Below are 26,253 nucleotides of genomic sequence, written 5' to 3'. Positions count from 1 at the left end.
ATTTTTCTGCACACCACTGCACTTGTATAGTGTAACCAGGGTATGTAGAACTCCATTGTTTTCTATGTTCCCTATTCACCCCATACTTGTGCGGTGGTGTGCAGAAAAACAGAGCTCAATGGACATTGTGTGAACAAGCCCATACACCTAAGGCTGACTGTACTCATTGATCTCTACTGCACTGTCTTGACTTGAGGTCTAGGACTAGTTTAATAAGGATCACTAGGTTGAGTTATCCTCAATGCCAAAAGTTCCCAGTCATTATGTTTCTATAGGACAGCAGCACACCCAATAACACAGTTTAATGCTTTTTATCATCAGTTATGGAATAAAATTAACAGTGAAGGTTCCCTTATAAGTTTTTGTCCTTCAGTAATTTACAACTCTGCTATTTCATTTTTTAAAGAATTAAATTTTCTGGATGCCATTATCAAGAATACATCAATAGCAATTCACTGTTAATAAGTGTAGATTAGTTTCACTCGACTAATGGCAGAACAATGGGAGAGGGTTTCCTGCCAAGAAAATAAGTGACCCCTGACTGTTTACATGTAATTAAGCCACAGCAATACTGAGGATTAAATGAAAAAGAAATTAGCTTTATAAAATGCTAGTTGAATTCCAATTCCCAGAGACTGAAGAATAGACACGAGTAATTGGAGATCATTAAAATTTGTCAGCGAATTGAAAAATCCTTTGTATTTGCATAAAAAACACTGAAACTAATTGATATACATAGAAGCATAACCTACCATCTACAGTAATGACAGATTCAGAGACCTCTTTCAATCCTTTTCTTCTGCAGGTACCCAAGTATTATAGGTAACTGGGCACTTCTAGCAAGATATGTCTGCAGATGCATCACCATAGGTGCCCCGTGTAACTAGTGTAGCATTCAGCTGGTGGATTTGTTATGTACTATAAGCAGGACTTTTTTCTCAGACATTAGGTGCAGGAACTCTCCTTTTCAAGTAACCCCTTGTCTCTACCCCCTACCCACCTCCTGTTCCTTGGTTCCACCCGCTCCCAGTACCGCCCTTTTAGAGAATACAGAACCAAGTATCATTTTGTGGTGCTTAATAATTTGTATGAAATTTGTTTATGATAACAAGAAAAGCAGTAAAACAGATCCCCTGCAGCCAGCAACAATAGACCCCATCCAGCAACAATAGATTCCCCTAGCAACAACAGATCCCCCCTCAGCTAGCATCAATAGATCCTACAGCAATCAGCAATATTAGACCCCTCTCTCAACAGTAGATCCTTCCCGTCAACAAATACCCCCAGCAACAATAGATCCTCCACCAGCAATAACAGACCTCCTCAGCACAAAAGACACCCCCTACAACAATAGATCCCCAGCAGCCAGCATCAAAAGACCAGCACACATCAGCATCCCTTGCCATTACATACATTCAGTGCTGGAGGTGCTGGAACTGCGTTCTCTTACGTTCCCGCTGAAAAAAAGCTCTGACATAAGCATATAGTTATTGGATAGATGATAGAGGGATAAATGATACTCCAGCCTTGGAATATGAAACAATTTCTCAGTTCTTAGAGTTTACTACTAAGAAATGTTTGCAATTCAGTAGTAATTTATAATTGCCTATAGACACATTAGTAAATTTAAAATCAGTTAGGTCCTGTTCAGACCTCGAGTAGCAGGAGAGTTCCCTCTTGTGATTTTTAAAGGGCAATTTGCATGAGGAAATGCGTGTCGCGCATAAGGCATCACAAGCATTTCAATAGGCTGCCCTGTACACGTTTCTTGCCCATAGATGCTCCTTTTTTTTTCAAGCTTAGTGTAATTTTTAATCTCGTGTTTTGCCAAGATTGCTGCACATTCCTGTCATCTTAATAAGCCATTCACTTAAAATGTTACTGAACTCAGGACCCTGCATTCACTAGATCTGGTCTCTCACAGTACACAGAACATGGAAATGCAATTATTTTAGTAAATATAAACCGCTAAATACCTTTTCTCATCAGCAGTATATAGCAGTCTTGTGACTTCTATCAGTGTCCAGCAGAGCACTGGCTAAAGCTTATAGGAGGAATTTTCATTCTCCTCTGATTGTCCTATGAGGCAGCATAACCCCTGATCCTCTGGACAGTGCTGATTGGCCCTGTACTGATCATATGCACTCTCCTAAGAAAAAAGACAATCTCTAGCAATACACACCTAACTGAGCATCTGCAGCTTGCCTCCCAAGGCTCTGTTTTATCAGCAGATGGTTTGGGGACTGTGGAAGAAGGGAAGGATCAGAGAAGACAGGATCAAACAGCCTTTTTACACAATGCAGAGGATTAACCCCTTAGGTTCCACAGTGAGTATAACAAGCATGCTTTACTGCATATACAGACTGATTTTACTGTTGTGGGTTTAGTAACACTTAAAACCGATACTCCAAGCATAGCCAAATGAACTTAAAGTGTCTTTAAAGGTATAAGGTTTTTTTTTTTACCCTAATACATTCTCTGCATTAAGGTAAAAAAAAAAACCTTCTGTATGCAGCTCCGCCCCCCCACCAGCCCCCCTTATACTTACCTGAATCCAATCTCAATCCAACGCTGTGCCCAACAGCGGTTCTCTCTGCGCTCTCCCACCTCATAGGCTCCCAGAAAGCAGTGGGAACCATTGGCTCCTGCTGCTGTCAATCACAGCCAGTGAGGAGTGAGTGAATATTGGAGTCGAGCCTCACTGTGCGTGAATGGACCCCCATAGGCACTCACCCTATGTGCCCCCATAGCAAGCGGGTTCCTTTGGGGGAAAGGAACCAGGAGCGCCAGTGGTGGACCTCAGAAGAGGAGGATTGGGGCTGCTTTATACAAAATCATTGCACAGAGCAGGTAAATATGAAATTTTTATTTTAAAGGAAAATTTCCTTTACAATGTCCTTTAAGACATTTAGCACAGAAGCAAAAAACTACATAATTCTACCATATGCAAGAGGAATATTTGCCAGATGAAAAAGAAATACAAATTGACTATTTGTAGTATTTAGGGCTGAGCATATTACATAAATTAAATATGCATAATAATCACTATACAGTATATCATATACAAATCCTACAAGCACCCTAAATTATCTTTTAAAAACTATCTGTAATACAGAAGGATTCAACATACTAGATTGTAAGTTCGAAAGAGCAGGGCCCTCAATCCCCTCATGTTTTGCATTGTATTGGTATTGTTCTGTCACATGTTCTGTCCCCCTTTGTAATGTACAGCGCTGAGCGAACCATTGGTGATTTATAAATACTGTATAATAATAATAATAATAATAATAACATACAAATTGCAAAATATCTAGACTCACTAGAGACAGAATACCTTTCCCCAATTTCAGCCTGATGTCACTGGAAACATTATCTCCCACTAGGTGGCTACTACTGTTATTACTGCTATTACACTTTACCACTAGCCTTTATCTGGATACTCCATGTAGACACAAGTTCCTCCATCTCCGCGGTTTCCTCTTGACATCAGTTTCTTTTTCTGAGGATGCTCAAGCAGGGCTGCATCCTCACAACTACACATCCAACCATGCTCAACCATCTCCTGACAATATTTTCAGTTATCAACATTTACTATGATGATGACTGTGGGCCAGTGTCTGGAGCAGCAGGATCAGAAATTAACAGCATCAGGACTTAACTGTTTCCTATTTTATTTTACCATTCTGAACCACTCTGAACATCTGTGGCATCTGTAGAGGCATGCAGTGGTTGATGAGAAGAGTTGAAAGGTTGCTTAAGCCTCATGCACATGGGCCAGAATTAAAAAACCCCACGTGTACAGGGATTTAAATTTTTATATGCCTGTATTTCAGCCAATGTTTACATGCACATGGTGGCATTTAGAATCATATGTTAGAGCAGTATTTAGGAGCATATAAAAATGCCCCATACCTGCCTAGTTTTACAGAGGAGCTTACTGGCATAATTTATGCATATGTGAGTAAAAGTGTACATTAACTCATTCTAGTGGCTAGAATAAATGAATTTTCTAGCCAATAGAATGAGTCTATGTGCGTACGCCTCTAAACACCATATACATGTAAATGAACATAACGTAAAGGTTTCATTATGCACCAAAACAAGCATTTTTTATGCTGTATTTTTCTGCCAGGTCCTGGAAGAGAGATGCAGTGTTGATGGAATTATTTTAATTTGCCCATGTGCACAATCTTATAGTTCAGGAGACAGGATCCAAGTCTCCTTTCCCTTGTTTGGTGGATTGTACCGTTAACAGCATACTTCCTCCAATATCTCACACAAGGATTACAGCTTGTTCAAAATGGTGTCATAGTCCAAGTGTGTCTAGGGCAGTATAACACCTACAGCATTTGTGGCCTTGGAAAATAGCTGCTCATACACCACTTTGACTGACTTCAAACATGCTCTGCTCAACCTTGGCACACCAACGCTTTGTTTCCTTTGTACCTCCAAGCCCACAGCATGGCTTTGTTTCCTATCTTGAACCTCATGAGGATAAATGAACTTGGCAGTGAGAAGCCCTTCCAGGCCCAAATGTCATGTACACCCAAGTCCTTCAAAAATATATAGCAACTTATAGGTATGTAGGTCTGTGGATTTTATCTTTCAACATGCTGTTGATTATTGTTATACAGGTATAGAGCAACAGTATAACTGCTTCTAGTTTATAAATATGAGCAGTAATGCTATGGTTAAACATAGGGGGGAATTTACTAAAACTGGTGAGCGCAAATCTGGTGTAGCTGTGTATGGTAACCAATCGGCTTCTAACGTCAGCTTATTCAATTAAGCTTTGGCAATAAAACCTGGAAGCTGATTGGTTTCTATGCACAGCTGCACCAGATTTTGCACTCTCCAGTTTTAGTAAATCTCCCCAATAGTATTGTAAAATACATTTCTAATTATATTTCTCTGCACATTTACCAGAATAAGAAGGATATTGCCTAATTATCATCTACCAAATGATGAGTGAAGCTTGAGGTTCTGTGGTGTCTGGGTTATAAATATGAATACACAGAATTCCATGAATTTTGATATATTAGACACCTGCAGAAATGTCTCATTCAAACCTGAACTGAACCCACAGGGTCTTTCTCTCTATCTGTCTTTCTTTCTATTCATTTATCTATGTTTGGGGTTTTACTACTGTTATTACACTGTGGCTTTTATTACTAAATCTCCTTTACAAAGCTTTTCAGAGTTTCAGTTGCATCCTGGGTAATAAACCATCAGACAAAGAACAAGGAGGAACAGGAGGCACTTGGCAGGTATTAATGCTGAGGCTCAAGGGGAATAATTTGGGGATTTTCTGCAAGCTGCATTATCTTCCAGCACTGTCAATTAGGCATTTAGAGATGTAGATATACTTGTTTCAATGGTAAATTTGCAAAAGGCTTGTCTTTTAACAGATGGTTCTCCTTCCTTCTCATCTATTTTGAAGAGATGATGTGACCTCCAGCAGCTGCCAAAGTGTCTGTGGGAGTTCTGGCTCCTGTGTGGACTGTTCATTATTCCTTGTGCATACAGTATACTGACAGAATACACCATACTGTGCCACTGCCATTCTCTAGCATAATAGGCCAACACCAGGCGGTGTTACCAGTAATGTTTTTTTCTCCTCTATTTATTCTTTCTTATTTTGAAATATTTCTAAATGACCCATTATCTGTCAAATTGATGTTGTTTATAATGCCTTGCAAGTCTGGTTATGTAACCTTGTATTTTGACTTACTAGTTATGTATTATACATTATAATTTTATTTTTATTCAACTTTGTCTATTTAAACCTGATCTGTACTCAGGCAGGCCAGTATTTCTAATTTACATATTGCTAGGCAAACCTTATATCTTGAAAATAAATTATCAAACATTATATACACTATATTACTGTATTTTACTGTAGCACTACCCTCTTGAGGGCCGCTGAATTTTTGGGTCCCCCCCTAAGCTCTGCACAGCCAGGCAACATGGATTTGCCACACTTGCATCCACAGTCAGTAAACAGTCCATGAGCTTGTTTTTTGTTTTTTTATTAGGGGTTAACAACTTGGATGGGGTTTAGGGGTATATGGGATGCCCAATGGAACTGAAACAACTTGGATGACAAACTTGTTAGACACAAAAAGGCAAAAATCCAGCAAAGGCACAAAATGAACAAATCTTAGGCTCTCTGCTACTTCAGGAGTGGCTCTTATCTTCTGAAAGATCAGCACAGTCTTTACAAGGAGCACTTGGTCTCCTTAAATGAACCTTCTCTGACTCCAGATGAAAATCTCTTCATCCACCTGGCTGTCTTGGGAGTATCCCAGAGCAAAGGATTTCGAGACACACAAATAATGTAGTCCCAAGGAGAACTAGTTGGGTATTGCACCTGACTGTCCTCTCCCTTCTTTGGCTCAGGGGGTGTAGCAGTACTCACACTGTTCTGTTCCTGTAGCTTTAAAGGTTGAAGCAGCTTTCAGGCCTGGGCTGAGCTAATTGTAGCTCCTTCCCTATGCAAATAACCAATTAATAAATCTCAACTTTTGTGCAGTATGAAAAAAAAATATAAATGATAAATATGATGTCCTCTTATTTAAACAATATAAATGCCCATAAAATTGGTGAATATCCTCATAAATTGCAGATTTTAATGAAAATTTTAACTCTGCATTTCTTCCCACTGTGTCTCATGGGTATGTGTGTAGTGATACTGACCACTGACCTGGAGACTGACAGGTCCATTATTTGAGGTGAGCGCAGTGGTAAATGGTGGTGGGTATCATTACGCATGTACCAGTTTTCTTCACTATTTTATTTGTTAGATATACACATACACATTTTGTCAATATAGGGGTGCGGGATATATTTTGGTATAAAACTTGCTTACGCTGGGCTGGCTCCTTCCCTGCTGACTGGCTGTCTTTCCTCGATAGGCTGTGGGGCAGTGGAGGTCCTTCTTTCCAGCTCCTTGCCTGTAGGTAGACCCCCCTCCTATGGGGCTCCCTTCCAGGCTCCACGTCAGCAACATCTTCCACCCGACACCCCTGCTGACCAGGCTGTCTCATATTTTCATATTTAAGGGCTGACTTAGCCACCATGCCAGGCCTCCTGCCTGGGGATTAGCCAGATTACTCCAAGTTTGCAGATCAGCCCCTCCTCACCCCCTCGCTTACTGGCTCCTAGAAACTTCTCCAAGTTTCCAGAGCTGGAGGAGGTATCAGATACCTGACCTATAGAGCTCTCCAGCCTTAACCTTAGGTAACCTCACTGACTCACTCTCAGACTCACTCATGCCCAGGCTTCTAGCAAGCGTCTAACTGTACAAAAAACTATCTATACTAGAGGGTGTTACATTACCATTATTTACAGTATTTAGGTGAATGGTTATGTTATTTAATATTTATTTATTGTTGTACATCCATAAAGATTTAGGGAGGAACATGGCAACTATGTTGGCTCATCATGTCAATCCCTTCTTTATTTCTAACCACAGCTCCTGTGATTACGATAGCACCAGGAAAAATTCACAATGTTACCGGTGCTCAAGTGTACTTATCGTGTGAAGTAAGGGCCATTCCAACTCCTAGTATTTCCTGGAGAAAGGTAAGGGAAAGATAATGAGCCTTAAAAATAAATATCTGGGGGGGCGCATGCGCAGCCGGCGCCCGAATGGACATGCAGTGGGAGAGGCTCTGTCCATCCGCCAGAGCGATCGCGGCTCACTCAGACCCCAGGGATTTGAAACCCCGCAGCGACCTGCATAAGAGGTGCCCGAACCTCACCAGCTATGCCCCGCAGGAGGAAAACCCAGGGACAGCCAGGGAAATTAACACAATTCCTCCCTGCCATCACGGCAGGGATCCAAGATGGCGCTGGCGGCAGCACCATGAGGGACAGCAGACAGGAGAGGGACTACTCAGCCCAGCAGAGAGATCCCAGGCTGCAATATCCACTATATCCAGGGGACCCTGGTGAGTTGTCTCCCCCTCTGTCCCCCACCACAAGTAGCCCGGCCAAGTCTAGACCTCGACTAGACCCTGAACAACAGCCTGCATATCAGGCCCTCAGCCATCCAGCACCTCAGATCCACACAGACTTCCCAGTCATAGAGGCCTTCCCTGCAGCAGACCAACCCATAACCGAGATATGCAGGAAAAATATGCTTTTATCGCTCATACAGACCCTACATAACGATTTATCATCATCACTAGTAGAAATCACCACCATGGTCAAACAACAAGAACACCGATTACAACATATTGAATCCAGAATGGGTGACATCATTACAGCGCATAATGATTTGATTGACGCACATAGAGATCACATGTCTGACATCGAACAAATCAATCTGAAACTAGCTGATCTAGAATATAGATCAAGATGTAACAATATCAAGTTCAGGGGTATCCCTGAAAGCGTCACTAATGAAGCATTGCTACCCTATATACAACATTATATAAAACTCCTCATTCCATCTCTCTCTGACCTGGAGCTTGCTATATACCGAGCCCCCCGACTACCTAAACTCTCATTCCTGTCGGCATCCATCCCAAGAGATGTTCTGGCCCGGATTCACTTTTATCACATAAAAGAAAAAATTATGTCGGCGGCCAGAAACACATCTGAACTCCCTCCATCACATGCAAATATCCGGTTATTCGCAGACCTCTCAAAGACCACGCTACTTAACCGCAAAAAGATGATTACCATTACTATTATTAAGCCTTACAAAACCACGGCATAGCATATCAGTGGGGTTTCCCCACAAAGCTAACCGTAAAACAACACGGTGGAGTTTTTACAATCAAAAACCTCGAAGCGGGCCTAGACCTACTCAAAGCTTGGAATATAATCCCTGTGGACGCACAACAATCCACACCTACTAATCTCCAGAATATGGAGGCTGAATAATCCTATTGCAACTCACCTCTGCTACACTACCAATATATCACCTCAGAGTTGTTATCCCACCTCACCATTCTCTGGCGATCGGCCATGTTCAGAAAGTTTTATGCTACAAGGAAATGTTTGGCATGACCTTCTTTACGGTCAAAGCCTGTTCAAACCCCCCATATCTGAAGTAGCAAGTCAAGCTACTCAGACCACTTGCATTTTACGCAAGTCTTTTTTTTTCCTCCTTCCACCTTCCTTACCACTTCCCTCCTCAGCACCACCAGTCGTCCAATCTTGCCTTAATATTTACCTTACTTCGACGAACATTGTGGAACTCCCACTTTAAAACCGCGACCGAACCTAAACCGCTTTAACAATACTGATGGATTTTTCCCTCATACGGATGCACTCGCACAACCTCACATTTTCTCAAGCATCACCTCAAATATTCTGCTCAGCATTCAAAGTCCCACACTATGATCAACATCACATCTCTTAATGTTCGTGGCTTAAACTCTCCATTTAAAAGATCGATGCTCCAAAAAGAAACTAGAACGTTCCAGGCCGACATCCTTTTTATACAAGAATCCCACTTCGCTACAAACAAGACCCCCAAACTTCACCTCAACCGTTTCCCACACATCTTTATGGCTACTAACCTCAAGAAAAAAAAAGGTGTCATTACAGCTATAAAGGACTCTATCCAGTTCCGATTCATCTCACCCTCAAGGTCACTGACCCTCAAGGTCGTTATCACATCCTAATTTGCCAACTAAATGACAATCTCTACACTTTAGTAAATGTTTATGTTCCCAACAAAAACCAGATGAAATTCTACAACAAGCTCTACAACACCATCTCTTCTCTAAAACAAGGCAGACTCCTTATTGGAGGAGACTTCAATATTATTGGCAATCCGCATCTGGACTCGTCCTTCAACAAAAGATCACCTAAACAAGCCTTCAACCAATTCCTGCACAACCATGACCTCTACGACGTCTGGAGATGCCAGCACAGCAACGAGAGAGACTACACCTATTACTCTCCTTCCCACCTTTCATATTCCAGAATCGATTTTTTTCCTCACAGACAAATGGACACTGCAACACATATTATCGTCCAAAATTGGTACAATAACCTGGTCAGATCATGCTTCAATTAACATATTATTAGACGACAATCAACGCTCAGCAATCCCGCCCATCTGGAGACTAAACTCTACAATTTTGAAGAACACAGAACACCAGAAACATTTATTAGAAGCACATAACTTATTTTCTGAAACCAACTCTACTCCTGACATGCTCATAACCACAATATGGCCCACATACAAGGCTTACATGAGAGGTATCCTCATACAATTAAACTCCCGTATCAAGAAGCAACGGTCCCAACAAATTGACCAACTTCTAACCTCCATTAAACTAAACGAAGAAACTAACAAAAAGAACCCAAACCCCTCCACAGCCGCAAACCTGACCTCAGATAGAAATAAATTGCGAATAATTTTGTTACACAACTACGACCTTAACCTGCAGAGAACTAAATCCAAATTCTATGCACTTGGTAATAAAGCGAGTTCACTCCTATCGAAAACAATTAAACAAAAACGGCTCAAATTCAAAATCACCACAATCCAACACCCAACCACACACGCACTGCTTACAAACCCACAAGACATATCCAACGCCTTCGCGACATATTACCAAAAATTATATAATATTAAGGACGATCCTAACACAACCCAACCCACAACTACAACCATTCAAAACTTCACACCACATTTATCTGACTTATTTAACCATGTTGCCTCTACAGGTACATTCCCTTCTGAAATGCTACAATCAGTAATCACAACCATTCCTAAACCAAATAAAGATCCCCAACTGGTCCAAAATTACAGACCGATCTCACTATTAAATACGGACATAAAACTATATGCCAAACTAATCACCCAAAGATTGCTTCCCTACCTCTCCACACTAATTCATCCAGACCAAGTGGGATTTATCAATGGTTGACAAGCACCAGACGCAATTAGAAGAATAATATCCTTCCTTTACAAACTTGAATCCACTAAACAACCCTCATTACTCTTGTCTCTAGATGCCGAAAAGGCATTTGATGGAATCCACTGGCTCTTTATGAAACTTACTCTCCAAAAATTTGGAATTACAGATTGGATGTTATCGGCAATCCTCTCCCTCTATTCCAATCCTTCTGCCAAAGTTTTAACTAATGGTACACTCTCACAACCCTTCCAGAAACCTAATGGCACCAGACAGGGCTGCCCCCGTTCTCCCATAATTTTTACCTTATTAATTGAACCCCTGGCATCCAAACTCAGTGATGACCCAAGATTCACAGGTATCACTCACCTTAAAACGAAACATAAAATTAGCCTCTTCGCGGACGATATTATCCTAATGGTTACTAATCCTTATAAATCACTCCAAACGATACGCACTCATCTCCACAACTATTCAGAAGTCTCTTACTATAAACTTAACGAACCAAAATCCTCCATTTTAAACCTATATACTCCTCCTAAGATCCAAAATATGCTGACCAAACATTTCCCTTTCTCATGGGAACACCACAGCATCCCTTATTTGGGAATCAAACTCACTACCACAACTAACCAATTATATGACGCCAATCACAAACTGCTACTTGAATCTATCCCACAGGAACTTTATACAACTACGTACATCAACCTTATCGACAATGGGTAGAATAGCAACCATAAAAATGTGTATATTACCTAAAATACTTTACCTATTCCGTACTCTTCCAATCCCAGTTCCCAACTCCTTTTTCTCCAAACTCCAAGCGATACTAACCAAATTCACGTGGAACTCAAAAAAACCTAGGTGCACAACAAATTTACTAATACGACCTTCCTCTAGAGGAGGAGCAGGTCTCCCACATTTAAAATCTTATTACAACGCCACGCTCCTAGACCAGCTATTCTTTTGGTGGCATCCTACTAAAGATAAAAGATGGACCAACAGTCTTCCACAACTACCGCATACACTAGACAAGTTATTGTTCCTACCTCAAAATACCCAAACCCAACTTCTACCCAAACATCCGTGTCTAAAAGCCTCATTACAGGCCTGGTTTGACCTCTTATCCTCCAACCACCCAGAAAATGAAAAAAAAAAGAATTCCTACACCAATCTCCATTCTACACCTCATCATTCCCTCTTTAAATCTGACACAATGGGAAAATCGAGGTATATCTCATATTTGAGACTTATACATAAACCATAGACTAGACTCCTTCTCTACTCTCCAAAAGAAATTCCACCTCCCTGACAATGAAAACTTCACATACATAAGAGTAGCCCACTCGTTACATACAATGGACCTGCCTTTAGAACTAACAATCCCCTCCACTGCGTACCTCTTCTTCCACAGAACGCATTATCCTAAGAAAGGAATCTCGACCTTTTATACGCTTATAACCAAAACTCAGTTTGCCATACACACCACTTCCCTAACTAACTGGGAAAAAATCCTTCTCCAACCAATATCTCCGCACACTTGGGCGAAAACTTTCAACATCACTTACAGAGCCTCTAAATGTAGCTCCCATTGGGAATCATACATGAAAATCTTACATCAGTGGTATCTAACACCTGTTAAACTCTCTCTTTACTACTCCCAACACTCACCTAAGTACTGGAGACACTACGGAGAAATAGGAACAATCCTCCATATACTCTGGACTTGTAAATCTCTCAAATCGTATTGGAATAGAGTCTTCCAATTAATCTCCTCAACATCCGGAGTCCAGATAACCCCAGATCCAGCCCTAGCCCTCCTCCACATAGGAATAGACAACTTTCCCCCAGATTCATGTACCATTGTAATCCATACGTTAGCAGTGGCTAAAATTAATATCACTAAATTATGGAAATCCACCAAAGCCCCCTCGTTCTCAACCCTTATTTCTGATCTTAACCTCCATTGTGAGATGGAAAAGAGAACGGCAATCCAAAATTTCTCATATCATAAATTCCAATTTCAATGGTCTCGGTGGCTTCAAGACCCTAGCTCAGGGGTAGGCAACCTGCGGCTCTCCAGCTGTTGCAGGACTACAAGTTCCATCATGCCTGTGCAAGTCATAGCTGTAACTGTCAGTTTTGTAATGTTGCATTGTCTCATGGGAAATGTAGTTCCACAACAGCTAGAGAGCCGCAGGTTGCCTACCCCTGCCCTAGCTGCTCCATTAAATGACAACTATAAAATACTAATACCACACTATGACCAACGCACTTGACTGGGGCCTTCCCCCCCCCTTCCTAATGTTTATCATACTCCCAACCAACTATGGTTCACATTGATCCGAGCACACCTCTCAACTATCCGCGGCCATGTTTACATCGTCCCCAGCCATTTGGTGGGGACTTGTTTTCTTTTCTTGTATGTATATTTACCACATGTTTCATTTCAATGTGAACACCGTTATTTTTCAGTGTACGATAACATGTTTGTAGAAATTCTTTCAATAAAAATATTTGAATATAAATATCTGTTACATGCCTACTGTATCTTACATTGGGAAAAGAATATGCAAGCCATAGATATTAAAGTACAAGTTCAGGTTTATGTAAAACATTTCCCAGAAGCCTTCTTGGCCTCCTCAATACAATCAGGTGTGCCCCTCCCCACCACAGGTCTTTACACACTTCCTCCAAATCATTGTCCTCCTGCACTGTCTATAATCCTGCTGATAAAACACTAGTTCTGGGCTTACTGCACCTGCACATCACATCACATAAGGATCCATTGGCTTTAAAGGGATGTTGTTCCTGCAGCTCAGGTATGGCTCAGCTGATTGTATTGAGGGAGTGAGGGAGGCAGGCTGAGGGGATCTTTGCATAAACTTGTATTTTAAAGCTTTTTAATATCAGCTTAGTATATTATATGTTATACATTTAGATATACTGTATATTAGAACACTGTTTAGGTTTTTTTTTAACATGGTTTTGTATATAGAGCTTTCTATTTATGTATGATGGCACTGTTTCATGAAAGGGTTAGTTCACCTTTTCAGAAAAAATTCAAAGGTGAACACCATACAACCTTCCCACCTCCCTGGTCCCTGCTGTGGGTGATAAGCTGTTATTGCCCATGTAGCCGGTCTAGTGGTTTCCTCCCTCTTCTTTCTGCAGACAGATCAGAGCAATGCTCTACGTTTGTGCTGACAAATCAGAATCACTCTGATCCAACCCAGAAGCCCTGCAGAAAGAATAGTGAGAAGAACAGGGATTTCAAATCTTGGCCTGCTACATCAGCTGCATGGGCACTGACAGATCATCACTCACAGAGGTAAGTACAGTGGCAATCGGGGTGTGGGGTGGGTGTATGGCGTCAGCTCTCCATTTCATTTTTTCTGAAAAAGTGAACTTACACGTAAAGTGTTACTAAACCCACAACAGTAAAATCAGTCTGTACATGCAGTAAAGCTTGCTTGTTATACTCACTGTGGAACCTAAGGGGTTAATCCTCTGCATTGTGTAAAAAGGACATTTGAGCCTGTTTTCTCTGCCCCTCCTCTTGTTCAAATGTCCACCTGATAAGACAGACTGAACCCATAGTCACATGCACATGCTCAGTTTAGTGTGTATTGCTAGAAAGGTTTTTTTTTCCTTGGGAGAGTGCATGGGATCAGCACAAGGCTAGTCAGCGCTGTCCAGACAGAAGTCAGGGGTTTTGCAACCTCCTAGAGCAGAAATAAAACTCCTCCTACAAGCTTTGACCAGTGCTCTGCTGAAGTCACAAGATTGCTCTAACTGCTGATGAGAAAAGGTATTTAGCAGTTTATATTTACTAAAATAATTGTACTTCCATGTTCTGTGTACTGTGGGAGACCAGATATAGTGAATGCAGGGTCCGGGGTTTAGTAACGCCTTACCATACCTAATTAGTAATATTTATTTTCTTGGTGCCTTGGTGTACTGTACTTCAATGTTTCTGTGTTCTGCAGTTTCAAGCTATGGAGTCTGTTTATAAATGTTTTTACATAATTTATGTGAATTGTGAATCCTGGGTGCAAGTTATTTGAAAACATTTATAAACAGAAACCTTTATGTAAACCTTTAGTTCCAGCCAAAGTTGAGAACTATATAGTTATAGCATACCATAATGCACAGATGCAATATCTGTTTGTGCTGCGCTTAAAAAATGTCATGGCCTATTTTTTTTATGTTGCATTGTGATGTGTTGGAAATCCATTCCAAATTAATGGGGGCCTAGGAGAATGTTCCCCAGTGTATGAAAACATATGTGTTGCAGCACATTATGTTATGGCATGAATGGGCCAAGAAAAACAAAGGCAAACACAATAGTAACGTTGAATGGCAGAGCCAGGATGTAAACTAATATGTACGTGGGTATTATTGAAATATCAGGCTCTGTTTCAGCATACCACAATGCACAGATGCAATTTATGTTTGTGTTGTGCTAAAAAAAAAAATTCAGGGCCTATTTTTTTTTTCTGTTGCATTGTGATGTGTTGAAAATCCTTTCAAAATGAGTGGAATGCCTAAGAGAATGTTCTCCAGTTTATGAACACATATGTGTTGCAGCACATTATGTTATGGCATGAATGGGCCAAGAAAAACAAAGGCAAACACAATAGTAACGCTGAATGGAAGAGCCAGGATGTAAACTAATATGTACGTGGGTGTTATTGAAATATCAGGCTTACCTGTTTGATGTGTTTTTGAAGGTTTCTGAGTCCCCTAAAGGAGTACGGCTATTTCAAGAGTTACCTGGAGACAGAGTTAATGTTGCTGTCCAAGTACGTGGTGGACCTTCTCGTCATGAAAGTTCCAGCTGGGTAATGGTGAGTTCAAAACATACTTAGGAAGTACTGGATGACTTATTTCCTTTCAATACAATTTTATTAAAATTGTCAAGAACAAATTATAGTGGGATGAAAAAAATGCACAGCAGTAAAAATAATGATTTGAAAAACGAATCTGTACATGTTAATGTAGCACTACCCCCTTGAGAGCTGCTGGTTTTGGGTTCCCCTTTACTTCCTGCACAGCCAGGCAACACACATTTTCCAACTTGTGTCCAGACATAAAGAAACAGTCCATGAGCTTGTTATTTTGTATTTATTAGGAATTTCAACTTGGATAGGGAAAATGGGTTATGGGATGCCTAATTTGACTTGAAGAACAACAAAATGAGGACAACCTCATTCTCTGGCACACTGCAGTAGAAGATACTTGACTATGTTCCCTCTGGAACAGCAACCGTCTTTAGCAAAGTAATCCCCTCCTAGGAGTCTGGTGTTCCCCTGAGTGGATTTTTAACAAAGTCCCAACTTGTAGGAGCCCTCAGTCTTGTTAGTGACAAAATACCAGCCCACCCAGCCACATTATCTGATTCCAGGACAAGGGATTAGGTAAGCTCTGAACTGTCCCCTGAAGACTTGCCTAGAACTTGCATCTAGCAGACCTCTCCCTTATAGGCCCTGGGTGTGTAGAGGTACTCACATTGTCCTTGTCCTGCAGCTATGAATAGAACTGCTTTCAGGCCTTCTGCTGGCCTGGTTCTTTTTCATGCTTTGCAGGCTGTCCTTCCCCAGTGAACTGCAGGGCAGTTGTCAGGGCTCTGTCCACAGCAGAGCTACTCAGAGACCTGGCATTCTTGCCAGTACCTTGTATGGCTGCAGAAATGCATGCTGGCGAAAATCTATGCGCATTGGCACACGGACGCAAGCCGGAACACACATGCGCACTGGTTACACAAGTATTAGCTCAGTTTGACGACAGACGGCCTTTATAAGGAAGCCCATCACTCCCTCTTCCTCACATGCTGGGAAGGTATTTTCTTTGTTGAAAAAAAAAGATCAGTCTCTCAGACCTTGCGTTGATTACAGAGAACTCAACAGAATTACCATCAAGAATTGGTATCCACTTCCTCTTATTCCTGAGTTATTTCAGAGCTTTTGGACAGCCCGAGTATTCACTAAATTGGACTTACGGGGGGCCTACAATTTAATCCGCATTAGGGAAGGCGATGAGTAGAAAACCACCTTCAGAAAATGCTTCAGACACTTTGAGTACCCTGTGATGCCGTTTGGACTATGCAATGCCTCTGCAATGTTCCAACACTTTGTACAGTAAACTATATTTTCAAGGAATACCTTGATCTTTTCTTGATCGTCTACTTGGATGATATTTTGATTTTCTCCGCCTCACTTGAACTCCATCGAGGCCATGTTAGAAAATTACTGACTACTCTAAGGACGCATTGCTTGTACGCAAAGGCGGAGAAGTGCGAGTTTGAGAAGCAGTCTATCCAGTTCTTGGGGCTCATAATCTCCACTGAAGGGATCTCCATGGACCCTCAGAAAGTCTCTGCAATTTTGGATTGGCCTGCACCTTCTTACAGGAAAGGGATCCAAAGATTTGTAGGCTTTGCCAACTTCTATCGAACGTTTATCAAAGACTTTTCAACCATCATTGCCCCTATTACCCAACTCACTCACCAGCATACACATTTCCTCTGGAGCCAGGAAGCACAAATAGCATTTGAGCAATTAAAAGCTCGATTCACCTCTGCTCCTGTGTTACAACATCCGGAACCAGCACTTTCCTTCATTCTGGATGTGGACGCATCTGAGGTTGCTACAGGAGCCGTGCTCTCTCAATGCCAGGGCACAAAGGTTCTGCTTCATTCGGTAGCCTTCTGCTCTAGGAAACTGAGCCAAGCTGAAAGACACTATGATGTGGGCGATAGGGAACTTCTGGTGATCAAAGTAGCTTTTGAAGAATGGAGATACCTCTTGCAAGGATTTAGCCACCCGATTATGATCTTCACAGATCATAAAAATCTAGAATATTTAAGATCCGTAAGACCTCAGCAGGCTAGATGGGCTCTATTCTTCTCCAGATTCAACTTCCACATAACCTATCGCCCAGGATCCAAGAATGGGAAGGCAGATGATCTATCCAGTATGTTTCCTGACCCAGCTGAGCCTTCTTCCCCCAATACTATCTTGTGTGCCCAAAATGTTTTAATGATCCAACTCTAAAGTTGTCTATCGAATAGGCCTCCACAGTATGCTCTGAACCTGAACAGGACTCGTTAAGGAGGCAGGATAGTTTACTATGGCACCAGGATAAGATCTTTGTACCCCAGGAGGTAAGATCCCAGGTTTTCAGGACATTCCATGACCATCAACTTGCTGGACACTTTGGGGTCCGTAAAATGATGGAACTGATCCAGTGATCCTTTTGGTGGCCCAACTTGAGTCAGGACTGCAGAGCCTATATAAAATTTTGCACAGTGTGTTTTCGTAGCAAGGGGGACACAACCAAGGCCTGGGGTTAATTGAGGCCCCTGCCTATCCCTAAATCGCCCCTGGGAAATGATCGCAATGGACTTCATTGTGCGCTTGCCACCCTCTGAGGGGTTTACTACCATCCTAGTAGTGATAGATCCTCTATCCAAAATGTCCCACTTTTTACCAATGATGGGTACTCCATCTGTGCCTGAGACTGCACATGCCTTCATCAAGGAGATCATTAGGCTACATGGACTGCCCAGTAGCATTGTCTCAGACTGAGGCGTGCAATTTGCCTCCAGGTTTTGGAAAGCTCTTTCCAAGGCCCTGAAAGTAGAACTCTGCTTATCATCTGCCTACCACCCTCAAAGTAATGGGCAAACAGAGCGAACAAATCAAACTCTGGAGCAATACTGACAATGTTTTTCAGCTTCTTCCCAAGATGACTGGGCATCCCTGCAGAATTTGCCTACAACAACTCAATCCATTCAGCTACGAACCAATTGCCATTCTGGACCAAGTATGGATTCCACCCTTCCTGCCTACCAGATACTATACTTGAAGCTTCAGTACCCGCAGTACAAGACAAACCTACCATTGTACAAGACAATTATTGAGCTCTCGAAGAGTCTATACAAAAGGCTCAGGCAGACTATAAAAAGTACTTTGACAGGAAACAGAGGGGAAACCCTTCTCTGAAAGTTGGAGACAAAGTTTGGCTGTCAACAGTCAACCTGAAACTTCCCTGCCCTTCACAAAAATTGGGACCACATTACATCGGTCCTTTTCAAATCAAAGGTGGAATAAATCCAGTAGCATATGAATTATCTCTTCCTGAATCATACAGGATTCATTCAGTCTTCCATGTCTCCCTGCTCAAACTAGCTGTTCCTGTTCCATTTGCAGGAAGAGTGGAGCCACCTCCACCGCCGATAACAGTTGAAGAGGAGACAGAATATGAGGTAGAGTCAATCCTGGACTGCAGGAAGCTGGGGGGACAAATCCAGAACCTGATCAAATGGAAAAGGTATCCACCTGAAGAAAGCTCCTGGGAACCAGAGGGCAATGTACGTGCCCCCAGACTTCTCCAAGAGTTCTGTTCCAAATATCCAGAGAAGATGGCCCACATCCAGGGGCTGCCCTTTGGGGGGGGGGGCACTGTCAGGGCTCTGTCCACAGCAGCCACATTATCTGATTCCAGGACAAGGGATTAGGTAAGCTCTGAACTGTCCCCTGAAGACTTGCCTAGAACTTGCATCTAGCAGACTTCTCCCTTATAGGCCCTGGGTATGTAGAGGTACTCACATTGTCCTTATCCTGCAGCTATGAATAGAACTGCTTTCAGGCCTTCTGCTGGCCTGGTTCTTTTCCACACTTTGCAGGCTGTTCTTCCCCAGTGGACTGCAGGGCAGTTGTCAGGGCTCTGTCCACAGCAGAGGTACTCAGAGACCTGGCATTCCTGCCAGTACCTTGCATGGCAACAGAAATGCATGCTGGTGAAATTCTATGCGCATTGGTGCATGGACGCAAGTTGGAACACGCATGTGCGCTGGCGCATAGTTACACACGCATTAGCTCAGTTTGGTGCCAGACAGCCTTTATAAGGAAGCCCATCACTCCTTCAAATTGCTGGTTTATCTCTGGCTCCCCTGTACCTTTGTCCGTGTTCCCTTGCTACTGTGATCTGCTGTTACCAATTTGGCTTGTTTCTGGACCTGTCTTCTCTGCCTGACTCCTGATCTGACCCTGGCTTGGCTAATGGATATTCTCACCTGCTCTACTGATCTGACCCTGGCTTGGCTAATAGATATTCTCACCTGCTCTCCTGATCTTACCTCGGCTTGGCTAATAGATATTCTCACTTGCTCTCCTGTGTATGATCCCGGCTATCCTATTGACTATGTCTGCTCCAATCTCCACCCGGCATCTGCCCTTGGCTTTGAACCGACTACTCTGTGGTCCTCTGCTACCCTGAAGGCCTGCATATATCTCTCGGGTGCCACTTGTCTGCAGAAACCATTCCATTGCATCAGCTGTGCTCCTGGGTGTACCTCTGACAAGCACTCCTACAGCGACCCGTGCTACTTTGGGCCCGATTCCTTCTGTCCCATATCCAGGGGAGTCTGAAACTTAGCCGCAATGGAAGCCCTCTCTCCATTGGCCTCTTTCAGCTTTTATCCTTCCTCCAACCTCCAGCCTGGAGGCAGAACCCCCCTTCTCTGGTCCCCCCCCCCAGACTACACAGCAGCACTTAAATTTTCCATCTTCCACCTAAGTCCCTTGCTGGCCAGGCTCTGTCATATTTATGGGCCAGTCTGCCACACTACCATGCCTCTGACAGGGATTGGTCAGACTCCTACTAATATGCACATCAGCCCCTCCTTACCTCTGCCTACTGACTTCTAGAAGCTTCTTCAAGCTTCCAGAGCAGGGGGAGGTACCAGAGGACTGACCTGTAGAGCCCTCCAGTCTGCCCTGACGTAAACCCTCTGTTTAAACCCAGGCTTCAAGCAAGCCTCTAGCTACACTAAATAACTATGTACACAAGAGGGTGCTACATCAACTTAAGTATTGAATAACTGCATGTGTTTATGGAGCCTAGTGTTTATGATGCGCTACTGACAGGTAAGCAAAATGTGCACTGGTATAGGGAACATGACTTTGTTGAATTGGGCTCTATACTGTTTTGGAGAAGAGATAATACAAGATTGAAAGGAATATGTTAGTACAGAGTGTGAAAGCAGTGGAAAATTTGCTGGATGGAAGGAACATGAGACAGTAATAGCCACCTAGTGGGAGATAATGTTTCCAGTGATATCAGTGACATCCAGTGAAATGTATTCTATCTCTCTAGTGGGTCCAGATATTTTGGAATTTGTATGTTGAATTTCTCTGTATTACAGATAGTTTTTAAAAGATAATTTAGGGTGCTTGTAGGATTTGTATATGATACACTGTATAGTGATTATTATGCCTATTTAATTTATGTAATATGCTCATCCCTAAAGAATACAAATAGTAAATTTTTATTTCTTTATCATCCGGCAAATATTCAGAATTCAGCACTACATAATAAAATAGTGAGCTAAAGGACCAATTACTACACTTGTAAAACATTAGTAACATTTCACATAAAACTGAATTAAAAAGGTTTTAGCCAAATTTTTTCCAAATTGACTCTTTAGCAATACTATGTGCAAATTTTGACAAACCAGTGCTTTTCTTCAGATAAAGCCTTTGACAAAGGAAGATGAAGGTACTTACCAATGCCACGCAACCAATATGATAGGAGACGCATTTGCAGAAGGATCCATTAGGGTTGTTGAACACAATTCCCGCAGGATGAAGAAAAACCATCATTTTAACTGAAATTACTATGTAATCAGGTAATGGGTCAAGAGTTTGAGATTTTCTGAAAGAAGTATGCCTAAAAATGTTATTTTATTTTCATATTGTCAGGTATTAAAGACAGATCTTGCATTATAATTACACAAAAAATGTTAACAAAATATTGAATTGTACCCTACAAAATGTACCATTGTCTTGAATTCCTCCTGAAATATAGAAGGTCTTCCAGGTGTATGATGGTGCCTAGGCATTCCTGTGCCTATACCTCATAGCTGTATATCTGCAGATTGAAATCCAAAGCACTGCTGCCTCTGCTGGTCTCAGAAATTAGGTAGTAAAATTTGTTAGTCACTATTGTTCTGCTCACTGGAGGCTCTCATGAGCAAAAATTCTGTCTCTACCAAGAGTCGCACACACAGACACATTGAAGAACAAGGGATGGTACTAGTGCTGCAGATAGGGCTAAAAAAAAAGATGAGAGGTAGCTGCCATCACACCCTTATACTTCACAAGGTCTGAGCTGTATTATTGACTCAGCTGTGCTCCTGGGTGAAATATTCAAGTGAATTGTAGGATTGGGCAACCCAAATCTCTTTACACTGTACAACACAACAAAAAAAATGTTTTACATTTAACTTGCTTTACAAAGCTAAGCAGGCATTATATACAGTTAGGTCTATATATATTTGGACACAGGTTCAGCCCATATCCATTATAGAACTATATCTTGAATATGTTTTGGTCAATACCTGAAAAAAACTAAATATCCATATTTTGTTTTATTAGGTAAATATGAAATATTGCATATGAATATTTTATGCTTTCATTGCCAGCCAACGGGTTTAGCTTTAGGTTATTTTTCACATTGCATGTCTATTTTTTTTTCTCTCTTTTGGCAACTTTTACTGTCTCTTACAGAGCTCAGTAGCTTAAGCTGCAGTTTACACAGACAACTGAATGAGTCATACAGAGATGTCTTAGTGGTCAGTAAAGAAGCTGTGACATTTAAGCGATTCTTCAGGATTTTTGAAGGACACTTATCTGTCCAGGGGTCCGTCCCCATGCTCACCCGAACAGCTTCTTTGCCGGTATTAATTGCGGCTCCACAAACAGCCATCTGCCCACTGCACAGTGGCGATCTGACTGGAAGTGGGAGCGGGTACTTGTCAAAATCAAAAAGTGCCAAAAACAGAGGGGGAGGGGCATAAAGCCAAACTTCCCCTTTAGGGGAAAGTTCCAATTTAAGCTATAAGTAAAGTTGGTAAACTACTACATACCAATAGGCTTATTTAAAAACCACAAAAGCCAATAAGATTTCAGTTTCAGATCCGTGAAGACAAATGGTTCATTGGTTGCTATGGATTGGTCAACTAAGCACTTAAAAGGTTTATCCAGCCCAGTTATTATTATTTTTTTTGGTAAATTGGGAAAGGAGTAGAACTACTGTTAGCTTTTTAATGTTATCTGGGGCTCTGGAGATTTACCTTTACCTACTGTTCTAGTGACAATGGTTTCACCAGACAGGAAGCACTGAAAAATCTCAAACACAAACAAACATACTATTAAAACGAAGAAGGCTACAACCTTTGTGGTCTTTTTTGCTGTTTGTGCCCCTGTTGCAGATATTCCCTCACTTCCTGTCTGGTGAAATATTATCAGCAGGACAGGATGAGAGAGTAAATCCCCCTAAGGCTAGGTTCACACTAGCTCATTTTCTGAAGAGAATACAGACACTGTCATGCATTCAAAAGAGGATTCTTCCACTTCCTGAAGGCTGTTTTTTTTTAGTTGGTGAACGGTAATTTACAATGGGACTAATGTGCCACAATTTCCAGCCAACTGTTTGGTTGGCAGTTGCAACACGGTCCCATTGACTTGAAAGGCAGAGTTAGACAGGTGTGTAGCCACTTGTCAAATCGACATGCCATGTTAAATTTACAATAGCCAGGTTGCAAAACATCATGAGAGGTAAATAGCCCCCTCCAGCTGTGCTGTGAACTTTAGGTGAATGGCCCAACTGACTCTGTTAGCCATAGCAACTAATCAGTTTCTATGTTTCATTTTGTCCACACAGCTTATAGTAATGAAAGATGAAATGCTAAATAACGTCGGCAAAATTGAGAAAAAGTTTGTCTCAGACATTTTTTATTAATTCCCCCCTCACCCTCAGTTTACATTAGTGCTGCATTGCAGGCTGCGGCACAGCAGCCCATTCATTTGAATGGGCTGCCATGCCTTGCAAAATTCAGGGAAAAGGTCCCTTCAGCTTTCCAGAAATCGCAGCCCACACTACAGTGCGGGTGTGATTTCCAATGCAGGCGGTGTTCCATTAAGACTAATGGCACCCATCCCCAGGTTCCTCGTTTTGTGTGCGGATGGTCGCAGCTGTGGGATGAAGCACAGGTCCCGCAGCAGCTTCCACTCACACTAGTGTGAATTGAGGGTCAGTCTTATAACTGTGCATGGCAATGACAAAAATCATGTAACATGAAAAAAACAGTAAAAGCTAGGAGCTCTGACCGCATTTATCCAGCTGTGAGGCAGATGCCTGAATGTGTTGTTATTTTCAAGTTTTCTTCAAAAGCGTTAAAGTGTATCTATAGCCAAAACCTTTTTTGGGGGGAGGTGGATTAGAACTTCCTTCAAGTTTTACTGCAGTCAGAGGTTCCTATGAAGAGATTCCTTCATTTTGTGAGAAATTTACAAGGCTGGCCATACATTATACAATTTTCTTGAGATTTTTTGGTTTAGATTTGCCAAAAACCATATAAATGGAGGTCAAACCTAACAACACTTTCAATTGTATCCAATTAGGCAGGCCCTTGCACTACATAGTTGAAGGTAAATCTAAAGGAAATTGGGCAGACATTGTATAGTGTATGGCTAGACTAAAACTGGAGCACTCAGAATCTGGTGCAGCTGTGCATGGTAGCCAATCAGCTTCTAACTTCAACTTGTTCAATTAAGCTTTAGCAATAAAACCTGGAAGCTGATTGGTTTCACCAGATTTTGCATAGTACAGTTTTAGTAAATAACCCCCATTCTGTCTGGTAGAAAGGCTGTCCCCAGGACAGGAAGTGGGAGAGAATGTCCGCAACACAGACAGAAGTCTTTTTTTATGTAAAATAGGAGAATGTTTAAACCTTTTTCAGCTTTTTGGTATTGTCTGTTTCTCTTTTATAGATTTTCCTTCACATCTTGACTGGCAAAATGGTATTTTCAGAACAGGACGTGAGGGAAAGTCTCTCTAACGGAGCCCTGGATAGCAGTAAAAACCTACAAATGTTAGAAACAGCCTCTACCCTCCACTCATGACAGTTAGACTCATAAGCATAATATACTGATCCTCCCTTTTAACAAAACAGCTTAAAACTGGATTTCTGACAGAAGCTTATCCAGACTATCACAACCTGTGTATCATAATAATGTCAACAAAAGCATCCTTTTCACAGCTACAGAGGAGTTCCCTAATGTGTGATGTTCCACAAATAAAATACAAAGCTAGGGATGTCCTTCAGCTCAATCAGGTCTGCCAAACATAAGCTGTCAATGAAAGTTTTAGAGTCATCCAGAGGCCATCATTCTATCAGCAGCAGTCAATGGTCAATAGTAATTGGTAACACTCAGCATTCCATTACAACCAACATGTTTCAACAGTTAATGGTCTTCATCTGGAGGGCTGATATAATTCTAATATGAGATACCTTAAGGGTTGAGGAACAGGACAGGTGTAACCACACAAGAGGTTAAAAGAAGTGAGGAATCTCAGCCCTCCACCCCTGATGAAGATGACTAAGCATTGAAACACATTGGCTGTGATGGAGTGCCGAGCGTGACAGTTTAGAACCAGTTAACCTTGACAGCCACTAATAAAGTGCCAGCCTCTGACGGTTTTCCCAGAGATGGTGATTTCGATATACGCATGATTTATTTTACTTTTGAGTAATTTTCTAATTTTTTAATAGCACACATACAGTATGTTTGGTAATATTAGAGGAGAAGTGGTATTATAACTCTAGATATCAGTCTGGAGGTGTGGGGATGATGCCTGGAAGATGAGACTGCATTGAGGAGGGGAGAACACTGGTGTGAGCCACCCATTGCTGGGAGTGTCTGAAAGGAAGGACTTCTGAATCGAGATGTGGAAGGCAGAAGAGCTGTGGGAACTCCGGAGCAGGGGAGAATGTAAGCAGCAGACATCAATGAGGAGCTGTGTGTTCCATGTACTTACTACATTGGGGCTTATACTTTCAGGATTGCAGACTGTGAGTATTGGGGGTTTGTATTTTTTAACCCCCCCCCCTTCCTCCGTCAACAGAATAGAATACCTTCTGGGCTTTGTAGATCTCTGGTCATCAGATCATATCTCTGACTACAAAATGACAAGCTGACTCTAAGTGGGAGATTTACTAAGACTGGAGCACACATAATCTAGTACAGCTCTGCATAGAAACCAATCAGCCACCAACTTCAGCTAATCCATTAAGTTTTGACAATAAAACCTGGAAGCTGATTGGTTTCTATGCACAGCTGCAGCAGATTCTGTGTGCTCTGGTTTTAGTAAATCTACCCCTAAAAGTTAATTCACACAGGCAGAAAACAATGCTGCATATAGATGTGTACAATAGACACTGACAGCTGAATGTAAAAGAATTGCCACAATTAAAAAATAATTTAAAAAACGACGTGGGGTCCCCCCTCCCATCCATACCAAG

General features: G+C 41.8%; 1 protein-coding gene across 1 annotated transcript in view; it reads left to right on the top strand.

Annotated features, from left to right (window-relative positions):
• IGFBPL1 (insulin like growth factor binding protein like 1) overlaps window positions 1-26,253 on the top strand; it is a 92,595-nt gene that overhangs the window by 54,773 nt on the left and 11,569 nt on the right. The window contains exons 2-4 of the mRNA XM_089674600.1: window positions 7,475-7,584; window positions 15,617-15,733; window positions 21,419-21,576. Coding sequence (XP_089530726.1) covers window positions 7,475-7,584; window positions 15,617-15,733; window positions 21,419-21,559 — 368 coding nt within the window. The 3' untranslated portion in view covers window positions 21,560-21,576. The remainder of the gene's footprint in view (window positions 1-7,474; window positions 7,585-15,616; window positions 15,734-21,418; window positions 21,577-26,253) is intronic.

Source organism: Staurois parvus, unplaced genomic scaffold, assembly GCF_062004578.1.
Source record: "Staurois parvus isolate SC_StPar_1 unplaced genomic scaffold, SC_StPar_1.0 ptg000012l, whole genome shotgun sequence".
Taxonomy (NCBI): Eukaryota; Metazoa; Chordata; class Amphibia; order Anura; family Ranidae; genus Staurois; species Staurois parvus.
Note: the sequence above shows the minus strand (reverse complement) of the source record. Positions and strands in the feature narration are given on the sequence as shown.